General features: G+C 39.3%; 1 protein-coding gene across 1 annotated transcript in view; it reads right to left on the reverse strand.

Annotated features, from left to right (window-relative positions):
- ABCA4 (ATP binding cassette subfamily A member 4) overlaps positions 1 to 19140 on the reverse strand; it is a 75690-nt gene extending 56550 nt beyond the window's left edge. The window contains exons 1-8 of the mRNA XM_072868787.1: positions 19075 to 19140; positions 15252 to 15345; positions 14560 to 14701; positions 12894 to 13033; positions 9957 to 10084; positions 5925 to 6122; positions 1589 to 1678; positions 975 to 1215 (exon numbers count right to left, since the gene is read on the reverse strand). Coding sequence (XP_072724888.1) covers positions 975 to 1215; positions 1589 to 1678; positions 5925 to 6122; positions 9957 to 10084; positions 12894 to 13033; positions 14560 to 14701; positions 15252 to 15345; positions 19075 to 19140 — 1099 coding nt within the window. The remainder of the gene's footprint in view (positions 1 to 974; positions 1216 to 1588; positions 1679 to 5924; positions 6123 to 9956; positions 10085 to 12893; positions 13034 to 14559; positions 14702 to 15251; positions 15346 to 19074) is intronic.
- Positions 19141 to 19427: the final 287 nt, after the last annotated feature.

The raw sequence follows: 19427 nt of genomic DNA on the forward strand, positions 1-19427 counted from the left end.
CTTACTCCTGCACTATGAAGTAATTAGTTTACTTGGATAGCATTCAACTATTTTGTTCCCTGGCTGAAGAAATGGAGTACTGGGCCTTTTACAGGTCTTCTGAAGGTTCAGACATAAGTAGAGCCAAGTATCAACATGAACAGTGAAAGGTTGGAGTCTCTCTACGGGCAAAGTGCTCACCTGTACTTTGTAACCATATCTATCATAGAGGAAGGAACACAGAAATGTACTACCAGCTATAATATGGGTGTTAGTACAGAAAAAATTGCTGGTGGTCTCAATGTAGAGAAAAACTAAACAGCAAACAGAAGGGGACATAAGAAAAAGATAATGAATGGCAGAAAAGATAAAATTGGTTCCTCTTTGCATTCTCTCCTATTACAATAGCAGGAAGATAAGTGAGGAAATCAAAGCAACAAAAACTGGTAAATTGAAATACTTTCTATGTAAGATTTAATTATGCTGTAGAACATTACTGCTCCAAAATATATGGACTTTTATGCAGGAAGAGAACAGCCACCATGTATCAAATTGAGTATTATTTAAAAGGAGAGATTTTAAAATTCCTGTGCTCCAGGCCATCAATCAAGTTGAGAGACTTTAAAAAAATTGCCTTGGAGAAAAGTAATTCCAGAATGCGGCACTGTATTTTCCCGAGCCTTCTTCAGAAGCATCTAGTTCTTCCTGATACCAGTAGCATATTTTAGAAGTTAAGACAGAGGGACTGTCTTAATTATGAGGATGATGACGATGTTTATGCCTTCATGTTTAAAGCAAATGCGTATTTCTGTCAGCTCTCAATTCCTGGGCTTCTCTGCTTCCAGCTATGAGGTAAGTATGAAGTGAAACCATTTCACCTGTCTCTGATTTCCTGAATCAACTGCTTAAAAATGTTATTTTATAAAAGCAACAGTGGTATTTAACATAAGTGCACCTGTCTACAGTCTCTGTAATGGTTTGGTGGAAAAACTTACTGGTTGTATTATCATAAAGATAACTGGATTTCTTCTTTGTTGAGTCAATCCCCAGGAAAGCTTTGTAGTTATTATCTTCATACCAGTTGAAGGAAAGCACTCTGGATCCACCTCCTTCTGGGTATCCGCAGAAAAGATCAGACAGAGAGCTCACCAAGTGGCCTAAGGATTCTGGCCTTCCTTCTTGTACAAATGGTTGCAGAACCATCAAAAGGTCCTGAACACTTGGCTTCCTGGCTAGCTGCAGTAAGACAAGACTTTGTTAATTGCAACCCTCAAAGGAGGTAAGTATCTAGTGAGGTCTCAGTTGTGCCCAGACTGGTAAAGTTTGGATGCAGTCAGAACCTCATCCTTTTATCTCCTCTGCCCTGGTCACAGGCACCATTTTCAGTTCGTGTTCTCTCATGTCTTTTCTGAAGAAAAGAATATGCTTCATAATTGCCAATGCTTATGTCTACATTTATTTTGTAATGAATTTCTAAGGAATCAGCTCTTCCCAAACAAGTCTATTTTCTTTCTGATAAAGCAGGTGACTAGAACATAAATAGAACAAAGGAAAAGGAGGACTATGCGCTACCCAGAAAAGTGATGCCGTCTATTATTAGACCACTTACCTTTTGCACTGCCTGGGAGACATTAGACAGTACCCTCCCCCAGGCCTTCAGGTCAGCACCTGGTGAGTTTCTGTCCAACACAGCAGGAAGCTGTGAATACATCAGAAATACAGATGAGTTTTTTATAGTTTCTACATGACAACCACTATGACAGTGAGAGAAGACAATCCAAACAGCACCTCTTTCACTCAAATACCTTGAGTTATTTGGAACAGTGAGTCTTGTAAGCCTGTCTTGTGGGGTCACAAATCCAGTACCCATATCCACACTCACACAGCAGCCAGTGTAAGTGTTCTTACTAATATGAAACAGTCACAGGCCCCTGAAAATACAACTTGGGCTTTGTTCTGCTTATCTAAGCCCACCATGCCAAAAGGTGCAAATATGGAGGAGAAATGCAGGAACTGGGATTTCTAAGAAGCTGCTCCTCACAGAGGCTGTTTTTCCAGTGAGATGTACACTCTTGGTAACTTCTGAATTTAGCAAAGGTTGTGATACAGAAGCCCCCATTTGCCATTGAGGTAAATAACTGGTAGTACTTTACACTTGAGAGGTTTCCTGATTTTGGAGACAGTCTGGTCCTTGCTGTCTGTCAGATCTGACAGAAACCATTACTTCTCCAAGCTCCTGCAGACAGGCCAAATGGCCTTTCCAGCAGAAGTTAACACTTAGTTATCACTGGCTTCTTAAGAAACAGGTGACACCATGGCATGCCATCACATACCACTTCGCTTGCATCACAGCACCCTTCTTAGTCAGCTGTCTAAAGAGTCACATGTGTGCTTGGAGTTAGCACTCTTGAGGCTTTCTCAGGCATCTATTTCTTCTGGTTTTACAATAGAACATAAAGCTGGACTTTTAGATAGCTAGACTGTAATATTTATGATATAAGCCCCTAAAAAGACTTCCCCAAAACTGTGTAGCTATACACCCTGCTGATCCCCTACCATTCTATTCAGTCAGTAGGTGGTTAAGAAAGCAGAAGACAGCTGCATTATGTGGGTACCTGGCAGGGAATCACAAAGGCATGACTTTTTATGGAAAGCTTATGTTAGCATGTTCTGATCTGTCACTTGCAGTTCAGACAGGAAGTGTATACACACAATCCTTCAAAATACACTTTTCCTTTGTCCCCTAAGGGGAACCAGTCTCTGGAAAGCTTATACAGGATTCTTGGAGCACTTGCCTTAACCTGGCCTTTTTGAAACTGTGAGTCACAGGTATTGTAAACAATCTGAAGCAAAGCAGAGAAAAGCCTGGGATAAATATGGAATTAAGAACCTCCTTCTAGTAGCTAGAGGAAAAGAAAAGAGAAATAGGAGCAAAATTACATGTTTGCTCCTAAATAGTTTCTTGCAGGAGGCATTCAGTATGAATCAGGTCTTAATAGAAATGTCCTAAAATGACTGAATTTGAACTCAGCTAGTTCATGTTCTCTAGAAGCACACATATGACAGGATCAGCAGACATTATATACAAACTACACTCTCATCTGACCTAAATATCAGAACATAGAGTTGGGAATGTTTATTGACCCTAAGCACAGAGGAGGATGAAAGCTTTCCCCAAAATATTTATCCAACTATTTTCATATTCACTGGAAATTAATATGGTGTCATGAAAAAAAGGAAGAGCATAAACATTGAAGAGTTTCTTTCCAACAATAGAAGGCCCAGTTCTGGAATCCACAGTCAGCTGCCCATCCTAAAATAAGCCCTGCTCAAGCAAGGAGCTCTGTAAAAACAAATTCTGGTATGTGATTGGTTATACTATACACCTGTAGCCTGAAGACCATGAAGTACAGAGTGACTGACAGTGTAAGAGTGCAGAAAATAACCTGGGTCATGAATACACAGGTATTTCTAATGTAAAAGTTTTAAAACTAATGTAGAATTTTAAGAAGTCCAATGCAGATTCATTCTGCATATGTAACTGAGTGTAGATTTACACTCAGTTTGATTACATATCAAGTGCATGTAGTGATACTGATCAAAGCAGCTGTTTCAGCAACATGTGTCTATGCTAAGTGAAGAACTGCTTATCTCCACCTAAAATTACAATAAGGTATTAAAGAATTTCATTTTCATTTATTTTTAAGGTTTAGAGAACTTCAAACAAAGCTTAAACAGGCAGGTTCAAGAACAGCAGTGCTGCAGAAAGAGGCTCATTTTCTGTGCTGCGGCTGAGCCAGCCAGACAGTAAAGGAAGGGTCTTATTTTTCTGTCTCTGCTTTGTTATCAAAAATGTGAGTGGCTTTAATTTCTGGCAAAACCCCCTAGAGGGTATACATGAGCACATGAAGGATTTGAGTGTATGTTTATGCACATACATACCTGAATATGTTGATCACAAATTCAGCAAGAAACATTAAAGTGGTGGAGAAGCACATTGTAAAAAAAACTGGCAAGGAGTGCTTAGGCACAGTCTACCTTTTAGTTTAACAGGAGTAACTGAGATGGATTTTGATTTAAAAGGGGGACTTCTGTGTTGGAAAAAAACAGAAATATATTAAAATTATTATTTAGCAACTATAATGATGGGAGTGTGAGAAAGCTTCTACCAACTTGAGGTCCCATGGTGCTAGGCATTGTGAAAAGATAATCCCTCTTCTCTGCAGCTGGGTGCACATTAAAACCCCCTGGGAATCAGGCTATGGATACCCTTCCAACACACAGACTTCCGATATTCAGGGGAAGTCTTGGCAGACAGATCTCATAGTAACAGACCAGACCGTAAGCCTGCATCTGAACACCCAGTCTTTCACAACTCTAGATTTTGGTTTCAGGTTTATGTTTCTACTTCCCATGTGAGTCTATTTTTGTTTAAACACAGACAACTGCTTCATCAAATCTCATATTTCCATTTTACTTGATATGGCAGCAAAATCATGATATGTTAGCAGCTTCATTTTAAAGTTGGGCAGTGCAGTGTACATATTCACATGAAGTCCTTAAATGCTGAAAACATCTCTTAGAAGTACTGTAGCATTAATTCTCTGCTACTTCCAGCAAGCATCAGATATATGAAAATATGTGAGTATACTTTTAGAAACGGAAAACAGCAGCTTTCAAAAGCTGACCACAGATTCTTATCAGGATTGGCAAAATCACATGGGCACAATGAATGACTGCCAATGCTACAATAATCAAACAGTAATTTGGCTGGTGTGTCAGTTAAAGCTTCTGGCATCCTCTGTTCCCAGTTCTGAGCAACTCAAAGCTGAATAAAATCCATGTTAAATTAACCATGGCATTACACTGCTGTGGCAGAAAAGTCCGATCAGTACTTTCTATGTAACTTTAGCAGCTGCTCATATATCCTGCCTGCTGTATACAGCAAACTGCAAATGTGATGGTCTCATGACATTAAGTTGAAAGGTGAAAAACAGCAAATTAAATTCATTGTTGAAAAATGCAAAGTCATGATCATGGGGAAAACAAACACGAAAGACGTATACATAGTGATGGGCTCTAAGTTTGCTATCATGAGGAAAGAGACCTTGGAGTCTTTATGAATAGTTCTCTGAAAGCACCAGCTCAGTGTGCAGAATGCAAATGGAGTATTAGAAAAATATTAGGAAAAGAACAGAGAGCAAAAGCAAAAAACCCCCACCAAACTGGTATGCCATTTTATATATATAAATATATATATTCATACTATTGCTTTTAAATATATAATAAGTTATAAATAATAATAATAATAATATATAAAATGGCATAATATCTCCATATTGAACCAAGGTTGCAGTTGTGGTTAATTTATGGCAAGAAGGTCACAGTAGAAACAGGAACAGTGCAAAGAAGCACAATGAAAATGAACAGAGGTAAGGAAAAGCTTCTATAGAAAGAGTGATGAAAGCCAGTACAACTTTTTTTTTTTTTTAAATATGGCTATCCCAACTCAAGCTGCATTGTGGCTTTGACTTCAGTGTAAAATTCTGTCATGCTGGATAGAGCAAAGACAGGATGGGCTGTATGGGGTATTCTCAGAACCCTCAGCAAGGTCCCTGTAGGTCTTGCCTCACACTGTTTTGCTACACAGACTAGAAAGATCAGATAATAGTTCCACACACACTCTGATTTTAAAATTGCATTTGAATCTTTTAGTTCCATTATACTGTGAATTTAATCTGTTTCATCCCAAAGCATACTCAGAACTGTCTAGTGTTCTGCTGATGGTAGGTTAATGATCACACATCCATAACCTTACATTTGCAGGGGTAAATAAAGACCACTTGGAACATTGGTGATGTATTACAAAGAAAATTCTTGAAGGGCAATGAAATATCAGCCAAAGAAATGACAACATAAGGCAGGATGATTGTGTTAATACTTACCAGCTGAAATAGCTTAAAGAAATCAACATTTGCATACAAGGCATCTTCTACTCTCTGTAGGCTTTCCTGGGACAAGGCACACATGGCCTTGTGCACAGAAGGGAGACCTCTTCTGCTGCTGAAGATAATAAAGCGGTCCAGGAGCATCTGACTGCAAGCAATGTCCTTCAGAGTCAAGCTAGGGACACCGTAGGCAAACTGCAACCAAAACCAATGTTTCATTTACTGTTTTTTATTTCAGTTATGACTATTCCACCCCAATGCTTCCCCACAGCTATTATTCGTTGTCACTGTGCACAGGCATACAGCCAGGCTTTACAAAGCCATTTTACATTAAACCACACCCATCTACTGATTACCAATTCCAATATAAACATGGAACAACAACAACAACAAAATCTTTAGTGTTCAACCACTGGGAACAGATTAGTTTATAGTTAAACCAATGTAAATGCAGAATAACTCCATAGAAATCAGTAAATTTACCTGGGATTTACATTGTTATAATGGAATACTCTTGGTAGTCTATCATTCAGTTCTACTTGCTTTATAATGGACAGAATACATGGAAATATAATAAAAAGTAGCACTGGAAATTGCTCATAAGCTAATGTTCCTATCCTCTGTCCATCTCTTTTCACAGTACAAATTGTAAGGAAAAAAGCTCACAGCACTGCGATTACTGTAAATGCCTACTGTGTTTGAGATGAACACAGACTTTCAGACAAACAAGAACTATGCACTGACACAAGATCATTAGGCTAAATTAATTATTAAACTGCATAGAAAAAGAAATCGTCAAAATCTGCACAAAATATAACTTTCTTTAGAAAAATAATCTGCTGAGCATTCCAGTCTTCAAGACATTTGGATCAAAACAAACCACACCTATACTAGGTCAGACACAGATGCACATTTATTTCCTATCTAAGCAAATTAACAAGGCCATCTAAGAGATTCTGAACATTATCAAAATTTTATATCTGGAAATCTCCTATAGCTAGCAGCTGAGACTTGTTTGGTGGTGCCTGTAAAGAGAAATACTTAAAACCCCAGAGGAATGAGAAAAACTTAATTCAGTTACTTTGGAGAGTGGATTCAAGCTTGAGGATTTGTTTATTAAGTGCTTCAGATTAAGTGCTTCAGCTACCAACAAAACTGCAAGTGTGGCTGTGGAAAGTCAGCATCCAGAGTAGGTAAGGCAGAGGAAGAGAGGTCTAGTACAACAATGTGTTTTGTCTACCATGACTGTCCTGAGTTTCAGCTTATGGAGCTGCAGTTGACAATAAAAAGCACCTGAATTACACACAAACTGTGTATTGGAATAATGATAAAAAAAAGGGATGTGAATTTCTAGTAGAAGTATCTGAGAGGTACTGTGACTATCATCACTACAGCTGTGATTTGCATCACTACATCACAACACCACAAGGCACTGGACAGTCAGGAGACAGGCAGAATGCAAAAGAGGAAATGCAACCGACAGATACAGTCTGGCTTGCAAAAAACCTCCAAAACACCCCCACCCTCCCTCAAACTGGAACATTTCAATGGGATTTAACTGACTTGATGCCAGTGAAAGAATTTGCTTATTTGCTCAGTCACTTATGTCCTGGGGATGTGTGTGAAAAGAACAGCATTTTTAAACCATATACACCTGATCTGGCATGGCCCTCATCATTCAGTGTGAACTGCAATGAAACTGAGCTGCACAAGGAGGCAGCCTGGGAACCCTGTTTTGACTTGTGAAATGAGGAAACTGTGACATTAACATCATTGAGAAGGATTAAACATAGAAAAAAAAAAAGAAGATAAGTTATTTACAAACTGTAACTGCATTTCAAGAATGTTCATGAACAGATGGGATTAGAAAAACATTAAACCTCCACCCTTCCAATTTTTCCGGTAGGGTGGGCTGTTGCCAATCTTTCCTGAACTTCTTATTGTGTTTTAACATCAGTCTCTTATCCTTATCTTAGAATGACTCAAAAAAGCAGGCCCTCAGAGGAAAACTTCAATACTTTTTTTTTTTTTTTAATCAATGTGTCACTGTTCGGCCAAAGCTGGCAAGATGAAGTCCAAATTATTTTTTCAGCTAGTTGGCTGTTTGATCAGGTTTAGCTTTCAGTTCTGTGTGTCATTTCCTGCACTCCCAGGCAGCTCAGACCTAGATCTGCAGCCAGCTGTTGGCAACAGTCAGGCTCTTGTAAACAAGTTGCTTTCAGGTTGATCAGCTCTGTGCCATCAGAGCCGGGGAAGAGGGTGTACAGCGCTATGCAAGGAAACAGAGGGTAGAGCAGCATGAAGAACTAGAGATGAACTATCATGGTTGAGGCTTAAGACAACCACAGATCTAGGTTCTAGTCATGGCTCTGCAACTTCTACCTCAACCAACCATAAGTCCAGCCTCCATAACTTGTTTATCAAGAAGGTAGGAATTAAGCGATTTAACTCCCATAGGAGATCAAGTGTTCAATTCCTATTGAAAATAATTCTCTTGTGGTCCTTTGAAAATTATGAGATTAGTTTTTCTGCATCAGTTGTTCTTGGAGGAAGTATTCACAGCACTTTCTTGCCTCATAGCTGTAAATCAGCTCTTGTGAGATGATCTTGTATCCCTGTGATTACTGCTAACAAGAAAACTTTATAGATGACAGCAAAAATGGTATTTAACACCAGGTCTCCTCCAGCTTCCTCTCTAACTGATGTTCAGATTTCTTTAGTTTCCAGCATGAAGAGAACTAAATCTCCTACATCAGCACAGAACATACAGCAGAAAGACACCATGTTCCAGCAGGTTTCAACCGTACTTTCGGTGATGGTGTTGAAAATGTCAGTCCTGCATACACTGGCAGGCAGAGTTTTTAACAGTAGATGAATGAATGCCACTGCGGAGCTAATAAAGACTGATGCAGCAGCACACAGTTCCCCTGGCGCAGCAGATCTCTGATGAAGAAGAGGTTAGGGATGAAAAGGGAAAGAGAAGCCCAGCAGGATATCTGTATATATTCTCCTTGTCATGAGCAGCAAGGAACCAAATTTTCACCATCTCAGCTGATACGGAGGTGTGAAAATAAGTAGGATGTATCAGTTGACACTGGCTTTGGTATGGTCTTGTGGTATTGCTTCATGACAAAGTGAGGAGAGGGGAGGGCTTCCCCAGTACTAATCAAGAATACAGCAGATAAGTAATCTGGCTACTAGTCACACCAGCTGGAACCTGTAGTGCATAAAAGGAACTGCATGCAAGTTCATTAATGCCCTCCCTCTTTCTGGCCACACACAGTTCCAGCATTTGTGTTTTATGTGGCAATGAAAAAGAGGAATTGTGTCTTTCAGCCTCAATTATTCACTTGCTTCCACCCACACACTAACGCAGTGTAGAAATTGTTCCAGAGTTCTGATTCAGCAACATTCATTCATTAATACAGCGTTCCTCACAGAGCTCCCAGCCACGAGTACATGCAGAGACAGAGACAGCCTGGACTTGGCCACAGTCCCCTGTTTAGCTGCTTCAGGAGGGATATGAGCTCCAGTTTTTACTCTAAATTTTCTGAGCAGATCTATTATTCAATCAGAATCTAAGAAAGTGGGTCTGCTTCTCCACTCCCACCTATTCACGTGAGACAATGCCATAAAGCCACCATATTACTCTGCTGACACTGGGGCAGAGATTTAAATGTTAAATGAAGAACCTCAAATAATTCTCTGCTGCTATTCATCAGGACTGCTGTCCCAAAAGGATGCACAGCTGCCTTATGCTTTTGAACCAAGTCTTTAATCATGGGGATGGATGCATTGCTTGGCAGTATCGTTTCTTGATGCTCATTTTTTGGGAGCAACAACAGCATCGAACTAAATATCTATATTTAATGCATATTCAATACACCTCTTCCTCTAGATTCACAAAAAACAAAGGGAGAAGTTGTAGAAACCTATAAGGCAGCAGGTATTCTGGGCACAAGGCCCTCAACTGAGGCTATTTTGCATTCCACACAGAAAACAGCTTGGTATCTGTTATACTCTACCCACCTGTTCAGGGCGCACTTGAGCATTAATAAGCTGGAAAACAACAGCATCTGGGAGGCCAGCATCTTCCAGCAAGAAGGAAGTGAGAGTCTCCCCATCTTTCAAAATGTCTAGAATTCGTATTCCTCTTCCTGGATGAAGAAAGGAGCGCAGAGATCAGTGAGATACCAAACAAAGGAAGTTAAAGAACAACTGACACCCTGGCTTAAACCTGCAAAAAGTATGTGCTTTGGCTCATATACTCACTAGTGACTAATGGAGTCCAAAACTATTTTTTAATTCAAACTCATTTTAATCCGTTGTTGGGGAATGATCACCAGAAAATGCTGAGTGTTCTGACTCTGCATATCTGATCTCTCAAAGATGTTTCAGACTAGAACTTCAGCAATGGAAGTATTGAAAGCATCCCTGGCTACATTTGAAAGAGTCTGCCTTTTTTCTGAGGTAATGCTTTATTTTAAAAGTTCAGATTCAAGTGTGCTACTGTTGTTAGTGTTCTTTCTTCTGAGCCTTGTGTAAATAACTTTAGCCAACCCTTTACATTTACACTAAATTATCACTTACTGTGGATTAATCTTAGCTAGTTAATCTCATTCTATAGTTTTTGCAAAAATTGCCCCTTGAAAATCTTTCACAAGAAAAACTCATTTTCCTTGGAGAAGCATAAATTGTTTGTAGTTTAATAGTCATGTTGAACTAGATTACCAACTATTAAACTAAAAACTTGCAAACCTTCAGACAAACCAATGAGGCTACCCACTGTTAAACTAAACACACATGAGAGCCCACCAAATTTCCCTAATCCCATCTATAACAATATTCAAAATACTGCTGCTCTTAAAGTCAGTGTCAATCTTTTTAAACTTGTCTCTGTTACAAATCAATATCAGTGTAAATTCTGCCTCAGTCTGGTCCTAATGAAAGCTTGGAAAGTGAATGCTGCTTATGTCCATTGAATACTACAGCCTTTATTAAAGGTAGTTCACATAGCATCAGACTTAGGTGAAGAATGCTTGAAAAGCACTAGTTCTCCATTCTTTAGAACAGGCAATTGAAACTGATAGGAGCAGCATGTATCATAGTGACAGGGGGAATGTAGCTTTAGACACCTCCACATAAACATGCACAAATTTGCTGTTGAGTGTCTCCATTTTGTGAGTTAAGTAGCGTCGTATCAGATTTTGACAACTAACTTCCACAATTCCATCTGCAATAAGCACATTCAGTCCTAGGGTTAAAGAGGCTGAGTAGAACTTCTTCAATTGCTCCTCCATGTATTTACTTAAGCACTGAATACTGAAAACAATAGTAGAGGCCTCTCCCCCATATTCTCACTGATGCCTTTCCCAGCAGCCAGGCATTGTGGAGGAAAAAGCACTCTACAGGAACACATCTCATCAAATGCAAGGGGGGAATGGGACAAGGAATGAGGACTCAAGAAGTGGATCCAGTTTAAGGAATCAGGAGAAGGAGCAATCTTAATTCTGACATTTGTTAATTTTTCATTGCTCAACTTTGCAACTATAACAATATTCTGTTAAGATTGTTACTTACAGGCAATAGTAGTAAGCTACACACAGAGAGAACTTAAATAGCCAATTCTGCAGTACCTTTTTCTGTATGGAAAAAGGTGGAAATTAACATTTTATTAGTTTAGCTCCAGAACTGACTTTGTTACTTTGTTTTATGAAACAGGAGATTCCAAACTTTTTTTTTTTTTTTTTTTTTAAGTAAAACACATTCAAGAACCCCACAGATTCTGAAAGAGCATTAACATTATATTTCACAGGAGCGGGGAGGAATGTACTCTATTTTCCAGCTGCTGAGTAAAGTTGAAACGGGATGCAAAGGCAACTTCCCAAACAATGGGGTGTGGTCCCTTAGCAATATGTAGCAAACCCATGGCATGTCATGCTTTTCCTCACCTCTAAATAGGCAGGTTTGGTTTCTATAGCTGTGTACAAACCACAGCTCAGATTATACTCAAGTTCTTGTTGTTTGCATTCTGGGGCATTTTGATTGTCTCACTGTTATTTACAATGAGATAGTCCCTTTTTTACTTCTAGTTAGAAACCTCTGATGAGATAGTGGAGCATGTGTATCAGATGGTTTACACATATCTTATTAAAATATATATGGAGAGTGATAATCTGATTTTAATAAGAATATTATTCCTGTGGCAAAGGACTTGAGAATGGGACAGATGAATTCTCAGAGCCAGTCTATTTTTGTGCCGTTAGTTTTAGGAGTACCTTTTCAAATTCTGTACTTAAAGCCCAAATATTAAATTAAATAAATTATTATTAGTCCATTTCCCATTTTTCCGCAGGATCGTGTTTCGCATTTGGCAGGTTGTTTTAAGTAAAAATTAATGGAATCATATAATCTGCAATCCTGTTTATAAGAAGTGTGCAATGCCTTCTCTCTCTAAACACATCATCCAAACAAGAAGCAAGTGTTTCCTTCTTCACTGTTCCAAACCTATTTCAGCTAACACTTGAAACAAAGTATCTCCAAGCTCTTCTGTGGGTTATGCTCTTAGTGTATATTCAGGCACATTCCTAGCTTTCCATTCCTCTGCATCTTCCAGTGACACTTTCTTACTGCTTCTGCCTCTACTGTAATAATAATTAATGAAATCTATTCATCCATGCGTTTTACTTTGGGTAGTGAGAGATCCATGTTTCTGTGTTCTGAGTTTTGTCTACTGCTATTTAAGGAAGATGGTTGTAGAATGGAGCTGAATGCCTCTCTCCTTTCTCTCAAATGAAAGGTGTTTGTTACAACACTGGACAAGTTTTAACTTACCCTCTCTAGCAGTAAGCAGACTAACAGCCACGTGTGAAATACTTTATAATGTTGTCAGTCTGCAGAGTAACTACTAGTCAGGTCTCAGAAGGAAAAATTCAATAATCTAAAGGATATAGACAAAACAATTACCTGCAATTCTTTCAGGATTAGTTCTCATTGTTTCCATAAACTGAGTCATAATGATCAGTTCTTCCCAGATTCTGCCAAGGTCATGGATTTCAGGGGCTTCCAGTAAGAGCTCCTGAGCATCTTTATATACCCTTGCAAGGCTGAAAGAAGAAATAGTGAACCAACAATAATTTAAGACTGATGACTCTTAAGAACCTTTCATATAAAAAAAGGTGAAGTTGACTTTCTCTATGTTAGGGATGAGGAAAAAATAAATTATTTTGTCCTCAGTCTTGAAACTCAAAGCTCAGTTTTGTGGTGACAACAGAGTAGTTTCAGTTGGTGTGGGATTCATTGGAAGTCCACAGAAGGTTTAAGAGGGCTACTGGTGTTGCAGAAGGTCGGCCTCTCATGTAAGTTCTTCCTTAACCATGCTGATCTTGCTGGGGAGACAGGACCTTCCCCAGACAGCATTCACCTCACAGCTATGGTGAAAATCTGCTCTGGTTCTGGCCCAGGCTCAGCTCCAGCATTTGGATGGGGCACTCAGGGCACATGCAGCCCTGCTCAGCCAGGTAAGTGACATGGAATCACCCGGACACACAATCGTCTTCCCTCTCCCAGCTCAGTCCCCTCCAACATAAGGGTGGCTTTTAGGTCCCTTCAAAACATGTCTTCTAGGAGAGGCAGGAAAACAGGAGGGACAAACTGCCACAGGCAGCTAGCTGTTCACCCCCTGGTTCTGGGTTAGAACATACAGTTCAAGCAAGGATGCAATCAGGTCCTGTGTTTATAAACAAGTACAAAAAAATTCTTGTTTGCAGCAGGGGAGGCCATTACATTTCTTTAATGGTGCTATACCATTCCATGTATGGAAAAGGATATCTCAGTCCTCACAACTTATTTTAGCTTACAGGAAACAGCAAACAGGAAGGACTAAATTCTTTCAGAAAACACAATGTATTTGCTTCCTCTGTAATGCACTGAATTTACTCTGACTCACAAAGGGACTGTTTGCTCTGTAATAAGCAACCTAGAAAAGCCAGAAACAGAACCCTCTGGCTTCACTGTACCCCACAAAAAAAGCCCTGCTGACTATTTTAAATCCTGTTCGCTAGGAACAAAAGGTCAAATGCTAAGTTAACTCCAAGCTATGGACTTTCACATGACTGGAGCTTTAATGGCCTTGGCATGGTTAGCTCATGAATTTTAATCATTGGATGCTCCAAAGTGGACTATTTGCAAAGGGAGATTTGGAGCAATTTTTATAGCTATTCTAACAGGTTTTCACTCTAAGGCTCTTTGTCTGCTATGCTGTCTTTCATGACTCAGCTATAACAAACAATGCAATGAAGCACTCCCACAGCTCTTTTTCACTAGCAGTCCAGAAATCTCCCATCCTCCTATTTTGTTAATAAGCTTAGTATCTGACGGTTACTATGCTGACTAAAGTCTCACAAGTATATAGCCAAAACAGGTGCTACATAAGAAATGGCAGTGCAGATTTTCCTTTGCTGCTACTTCACCAGAGCTCTCATTCAGAAGGGACAACTCAAGTGATAAGAAGAGAAAGCTTAGGGGTTTCATACTCTTATATCAAAAAGATTTGTCCTGAGACAGGCTATCAGCAGTTGCCTAGCAGACCTGTATTACTGCAACCCAGTCTCACACATATAGCTCTGCTTACATGGAATTGTTGTAGTTGGACACAACACCTGGACCTTCTCCGTGGGTTGGGCTGCGGAAACAGGGGTTGTTCATGTTACAGAAGATGCCATGTAACCATGGCAGTGTTCCTGCAGATGGCATTGCCTTGTTTGGGAAGTGACCTACAGTATGGAAATACAAAATATAAATTATTAGGTGTCTTTTCTAATGCAGCCTGTGTGAATCTAAACAGCATAATGGGTTGGCTCACTACAGAAGAAACATGATGGAAATCATATAGGTTTCTCCTTTACTAAGCAAAAAAAAAAGTCACCGACATAAGCAATATGGCTATTTTCAACTGAAATAAATTCTGAGCTAACTATTTTTTTTAAATAGTGAGGCAGTACTTTCTCAGTAACAGAATTACAGAAGTCTACAACTTGATAGAATCTTGAGATCTCACAAAAGTCCGACAACAAAGTATCTCAGAAAAAGTAGAGCTTTTTCTTTTTCCTCCTCACTGGTAATTCTTACGGCTATAAGAATTGGCTATAATATGGCTATTATGGCTATAATATGGCTATAAATAACTAAACTACTTGAAGCAAAGCCTGTTCTTTTGCCACTGGAGAATACTACTCAGCAAACAGATCCCAGTATCTCTGTCCAAGAACATCTAGCCATTATCTAGCACAAGTCAGAGCATTAAAACATCTTAAATGTTCTTACATTCATGTTGGCGATACAGTGGATTAGCTTTCCTCAGCCAGACAAGGGCAAGAAATAACGACAGAGGCCATACAAGCTCCACCAGAAAACGAAGCTGGAAAAAAAGAAGAAAATAAATTCAAAATAAATTTTACAGATGAACCACGTATAGAGTCACTAAGTGACTAGAGGGCTAAAGCCCCTTCTCACAGCAGCAACGCCCAGTGCAGCATGTGCCTGCCCTTGCCTGTTTCACCATTTGGAAAGGACACCCAGAAATAGCAAAGATTTCATCAGAGCCCCATGAAGCATCACCATTAACTCAATGGCTTATCCACCCTCTTCTAAAGAAACGTTTAAGCATCCTGACTGAGGTAAAAAGAGGCGGCGGGTAGTACTAAACTGTCAGATAGACCAGATATAAGTCTAAACAGTTTTTATACAAAGTGGATGACTCTATAACAATACAGTGAAAAAGGATTAGATGCAAGAGAGAAAAAGTGTGGGATTTTTTTATCCACACTTTCGCAATGCAGGGCTCATTAGTAGGTTGTCAGTGCACTGTGCCTACCCAAAGGTAAAAGACTTTAGCATAAGCTAACATTCTTTGATCTTTACTTTTGCTTCTTTTTGCCATCATTCATTTCAACATTATTAATTTTCTAATACAGGTAGAAATATATACATTTATTCATTAACACAGAAGACCCCAAAGGCCACTTTATTGCCCAGATCTTTCAATACCCTTAGAACAGTCACTAGCTCCCAGTCATGACAGAAAATCAAGGGCACTGCTTTACCACAGAGCAATATCCTGCCTGTTTTTCAGTCTGTTTCCTCCACTCCTGTGTTTCAGTTTGTTTTACTGCCTCTGTGTGTTTTGGCAGAGGTTTGAAACTACAACCCTTTGATCCTGTGACATAGGCTTTGGGCTCTGAGGACCAGCTATGGGATCTGTGTGTCCAGCCACGTGGCACTTTTTTTTTCTCCTCCCTACAAGAGCCAGGACAAACTCTCTCCAGAACTGGAGTTGTAGCACATGCACAGGAAAGCCCTCCCTGCCTCCTTTCCTTTGCTCCTGCCTCCCTGACCAGGCACCAAATACGTAACAATAACGCATACAGCGGTAGAGCCGGAGACAAGATGGGTCATGTGTGAAGGTTTTTTTTTTTCCAAACTGAGCAATACAGGGCAAAAGATACTCCACAGCAAAATTAAGAACAGGTTTTTGGAGCTGCCCTGTTTTTTCCGCTATAACTTTGTCTAATAGCTTTAGTTAAGCACAGCTTATGCTTACAGCAAAAGGGTAGAAAGCTTTATACCAGGCAACTGTTTCCTATTTCACACTTTTTCTCTTAGGGCTTTTTAAAAAATAAAACAACAACAAACCCCACCCCCCACCCCCCGGAAGTTATGCATGCCTGATAGTTTCAAAGCTAGACAAAAATCTTACCAGCAGCAAAGGGCAGATGACACAATTATTAGAGAAGGAAACCTGCCATTGTACAGCTCTTCACCTTGACAGCTGTTGTGCACAGCTCAGAATACAGTGTTACAGACCCTACTCAGCAGGGGTCCACAAGGTCTAATTGACACCCATTGCCATCCATTTGATGTTTAGGACAAGCACTACACACCCATAAACTCAGAGGGGTAGGAACTGGGGAGACTCCTTGCTTGTTGTCTTTGCTGCAGAATTCATCTGCATTATTGTTCAGATGTCGATTCTTAATTCATTCCCAGGAAATACAAAATCCTCATACTTGAATTCACTAATTCCTTTCTGTCTGAGCTAACTAGTTTGGAAGGGATTGAAGGCTAAAGCACAAGGGAAGCTTTCTTTCAAGCTGGTACACAATGTGTCATGCAATAAGGACAGACCAAGTGCTGTTAGCCCTCTGATTCTTTCCTGTGATCCTCTTCCTGAGGACACACAGCTGCCTCAGAACTCACTGGAAGGATCAGAGAGCAGCCAGTAAGCCTGCAGAACTACAAGAACAGCCAGAAACCCCAGCAACATGCACAGGAGATGTAATGGACCAAGCACAGTGATAGGACCATATAAACATGACCAGCTTAAATTGGCTGTAGATCTGTTAACTCTGTAATGAAGTCTTTCCTTTTGTGAATTAGGTTAGACTAAATGATGAACTTGAGTAGAAGATTGGATATGCCTCCATTTATGGTACTGCATGATGGTTAATAAAAAACAGGCTGATTTTCCCAAAACATATTTTATAGCTACTTTTGACATTATGGATTTTTGTTTTGGCTACCTTGTTTCTCTGTGTGGACAAATAAGCAGGTAGGTTTATATACTTAGAAAAGGAAATTATTTTTACTGACTTTGTTGTAAAATGTTTTACTCTTCAGAGTGGAGGAAATACTTATCTGTTGTCGATTACACTGTGCTTACAAGCTAGGAATGATTATCACAGAAGGGGATCTCTGGCAACACCAGGAAACACCAAGTTAGCATTTTTTAAAATTCTATGCGAAAAAATAAACAAGAAAAAAAAGCAATTCCTGAAACCCAAGCAGGCACTTTGGGTCACATATCTGAGCAGATTTGCCTGAATAAAACAGTATTTCATACACTGCAAATACTGAAGTAGTACATAAAGATCCATTTGCTAAAAAACAGTGGCTACCAATTGTCCCAGTATACACATCTGAAGATCAGAAAGACATGGATTTTCTCTTTGGGTTTTTTTTTTTCTGAACTTGAGAACCATGCTACAGCTCCTTGACAATCAGTAACTGAAGTCCAGCTTCAAAATGGAGTCCTTGTATTTGGTGTAATTTAGTTCAAGTATGGATTGGTGACTTTCAATACTGTATTAAATCATGAGCTGGCAATGTTACATGCATCAGCTCTTGACGGCAATGTAGACTGTGGGAGAAAGTCTGCTGGAAAACTATGAAAGAAAGGACATTCAATTTGTCTATGAAGACAAGCAGATAATCCTTTGATCCTAGAAATTTCAGCATGTGAGTCATTCCTAATTACTAAAATCAGGTCAGGATAGGTAAGCATTTAATCTCATCCCATGGTTCAGTTTGACCCTGTTGATATCTGTTATTATAGCAAAATTGTTTGCAAGACTGTTACAGCCTCACAGATGCCCTAATGTACCTTTTAAATTTTTTTAGTTTGAAACAGGTAGTCTATCTCTATACGATCTCAAAAGGACTTCCTTTGCTGGACAGAAGTAGTTGCAATACATCAGATGACCAAGACCCTAGTTTGAGGTTTTGTTTGACTCTCAGAAAATTTGTCCCAATAAATAAGAAAAAAAAAAAAAAAAGCAGTGATGAAATAAGGTGGAAAGTAATAGATAAATTTGCTCTAAGACAAAGTATCATAAGATCTAAGCGGATTTGAAAGGATTTAAAATACTTCTCTGATTTTCACTTTACTTATGTCATTCAGCCATATTAAAAATCTGTGTGAACTTTAGGGCCCTAATTGGATTCACGTCTAATAGCAGCTGGGTGTGAGGAGCAAATCTAAAATTCGGAATCAAACCTCCCTGAGCTGAATAGTGCCCACGATGTTTTCTAACAGCTGATCTTTTAATGTGAAAATACAAAAATGTCACTACCCACAACTATTCTCCTGGTACACAACACTATTTGTCAAAGAAAACCCCAATTCTATATTTAGTCTGTAAAGAGCAGCTTTGCAAACTGTACCAGACAAGATCCCAGACAGCAGGCCCATACAAAGATCACATTTGATTCTTTGAGGAATTCATGATTTTTACATGCTGATAAACATACCAGTCACTTCATCCAGTGGAGTATATGGTCCAAAGCTGAAATCCAAAGACTAATACTTTACCTTTTGTCTTTTCCGGAGGATCCAGTTCTTCCAGAGTAGAAGTCTGACTTGCCTAAAGAAGCTCATTTTTCTGCATCAACACTTCTGGTTAACCTGTGGCAAAGGATGCATTGCCATTTCTCAGCTGACAGCTGAAACAGACCTCAGAGCAAAATAACAGTTTTCTGTTCTTATTTTAAGATTATGTTATCACAGAGATCAGTTTCTTTCATTGTCTGCACCGTTTAATATTGCACTTGATACACTATCATACATGAAAAATCATGGTTTTCCTTTGGACGCTGTTTCTTGTGACACATTTATCAGCACCAAAAAAACAATAGAGAGGAAAAGCATCTCTTTCAAGTGAAAAA

This window comes from Ciconia boyciana, chromosome 7 (assembly GCF_034638445.1).
Source record: "Ciconia boyciana chromosome 7, ASM3463844v1, whole genome shotgun sequence".
NCBI lineage: Eukaryota > Metazoa > Chordata > Aves > Ciconiiformes > Ciconiidae > Ciconia > Ciconia boyciana.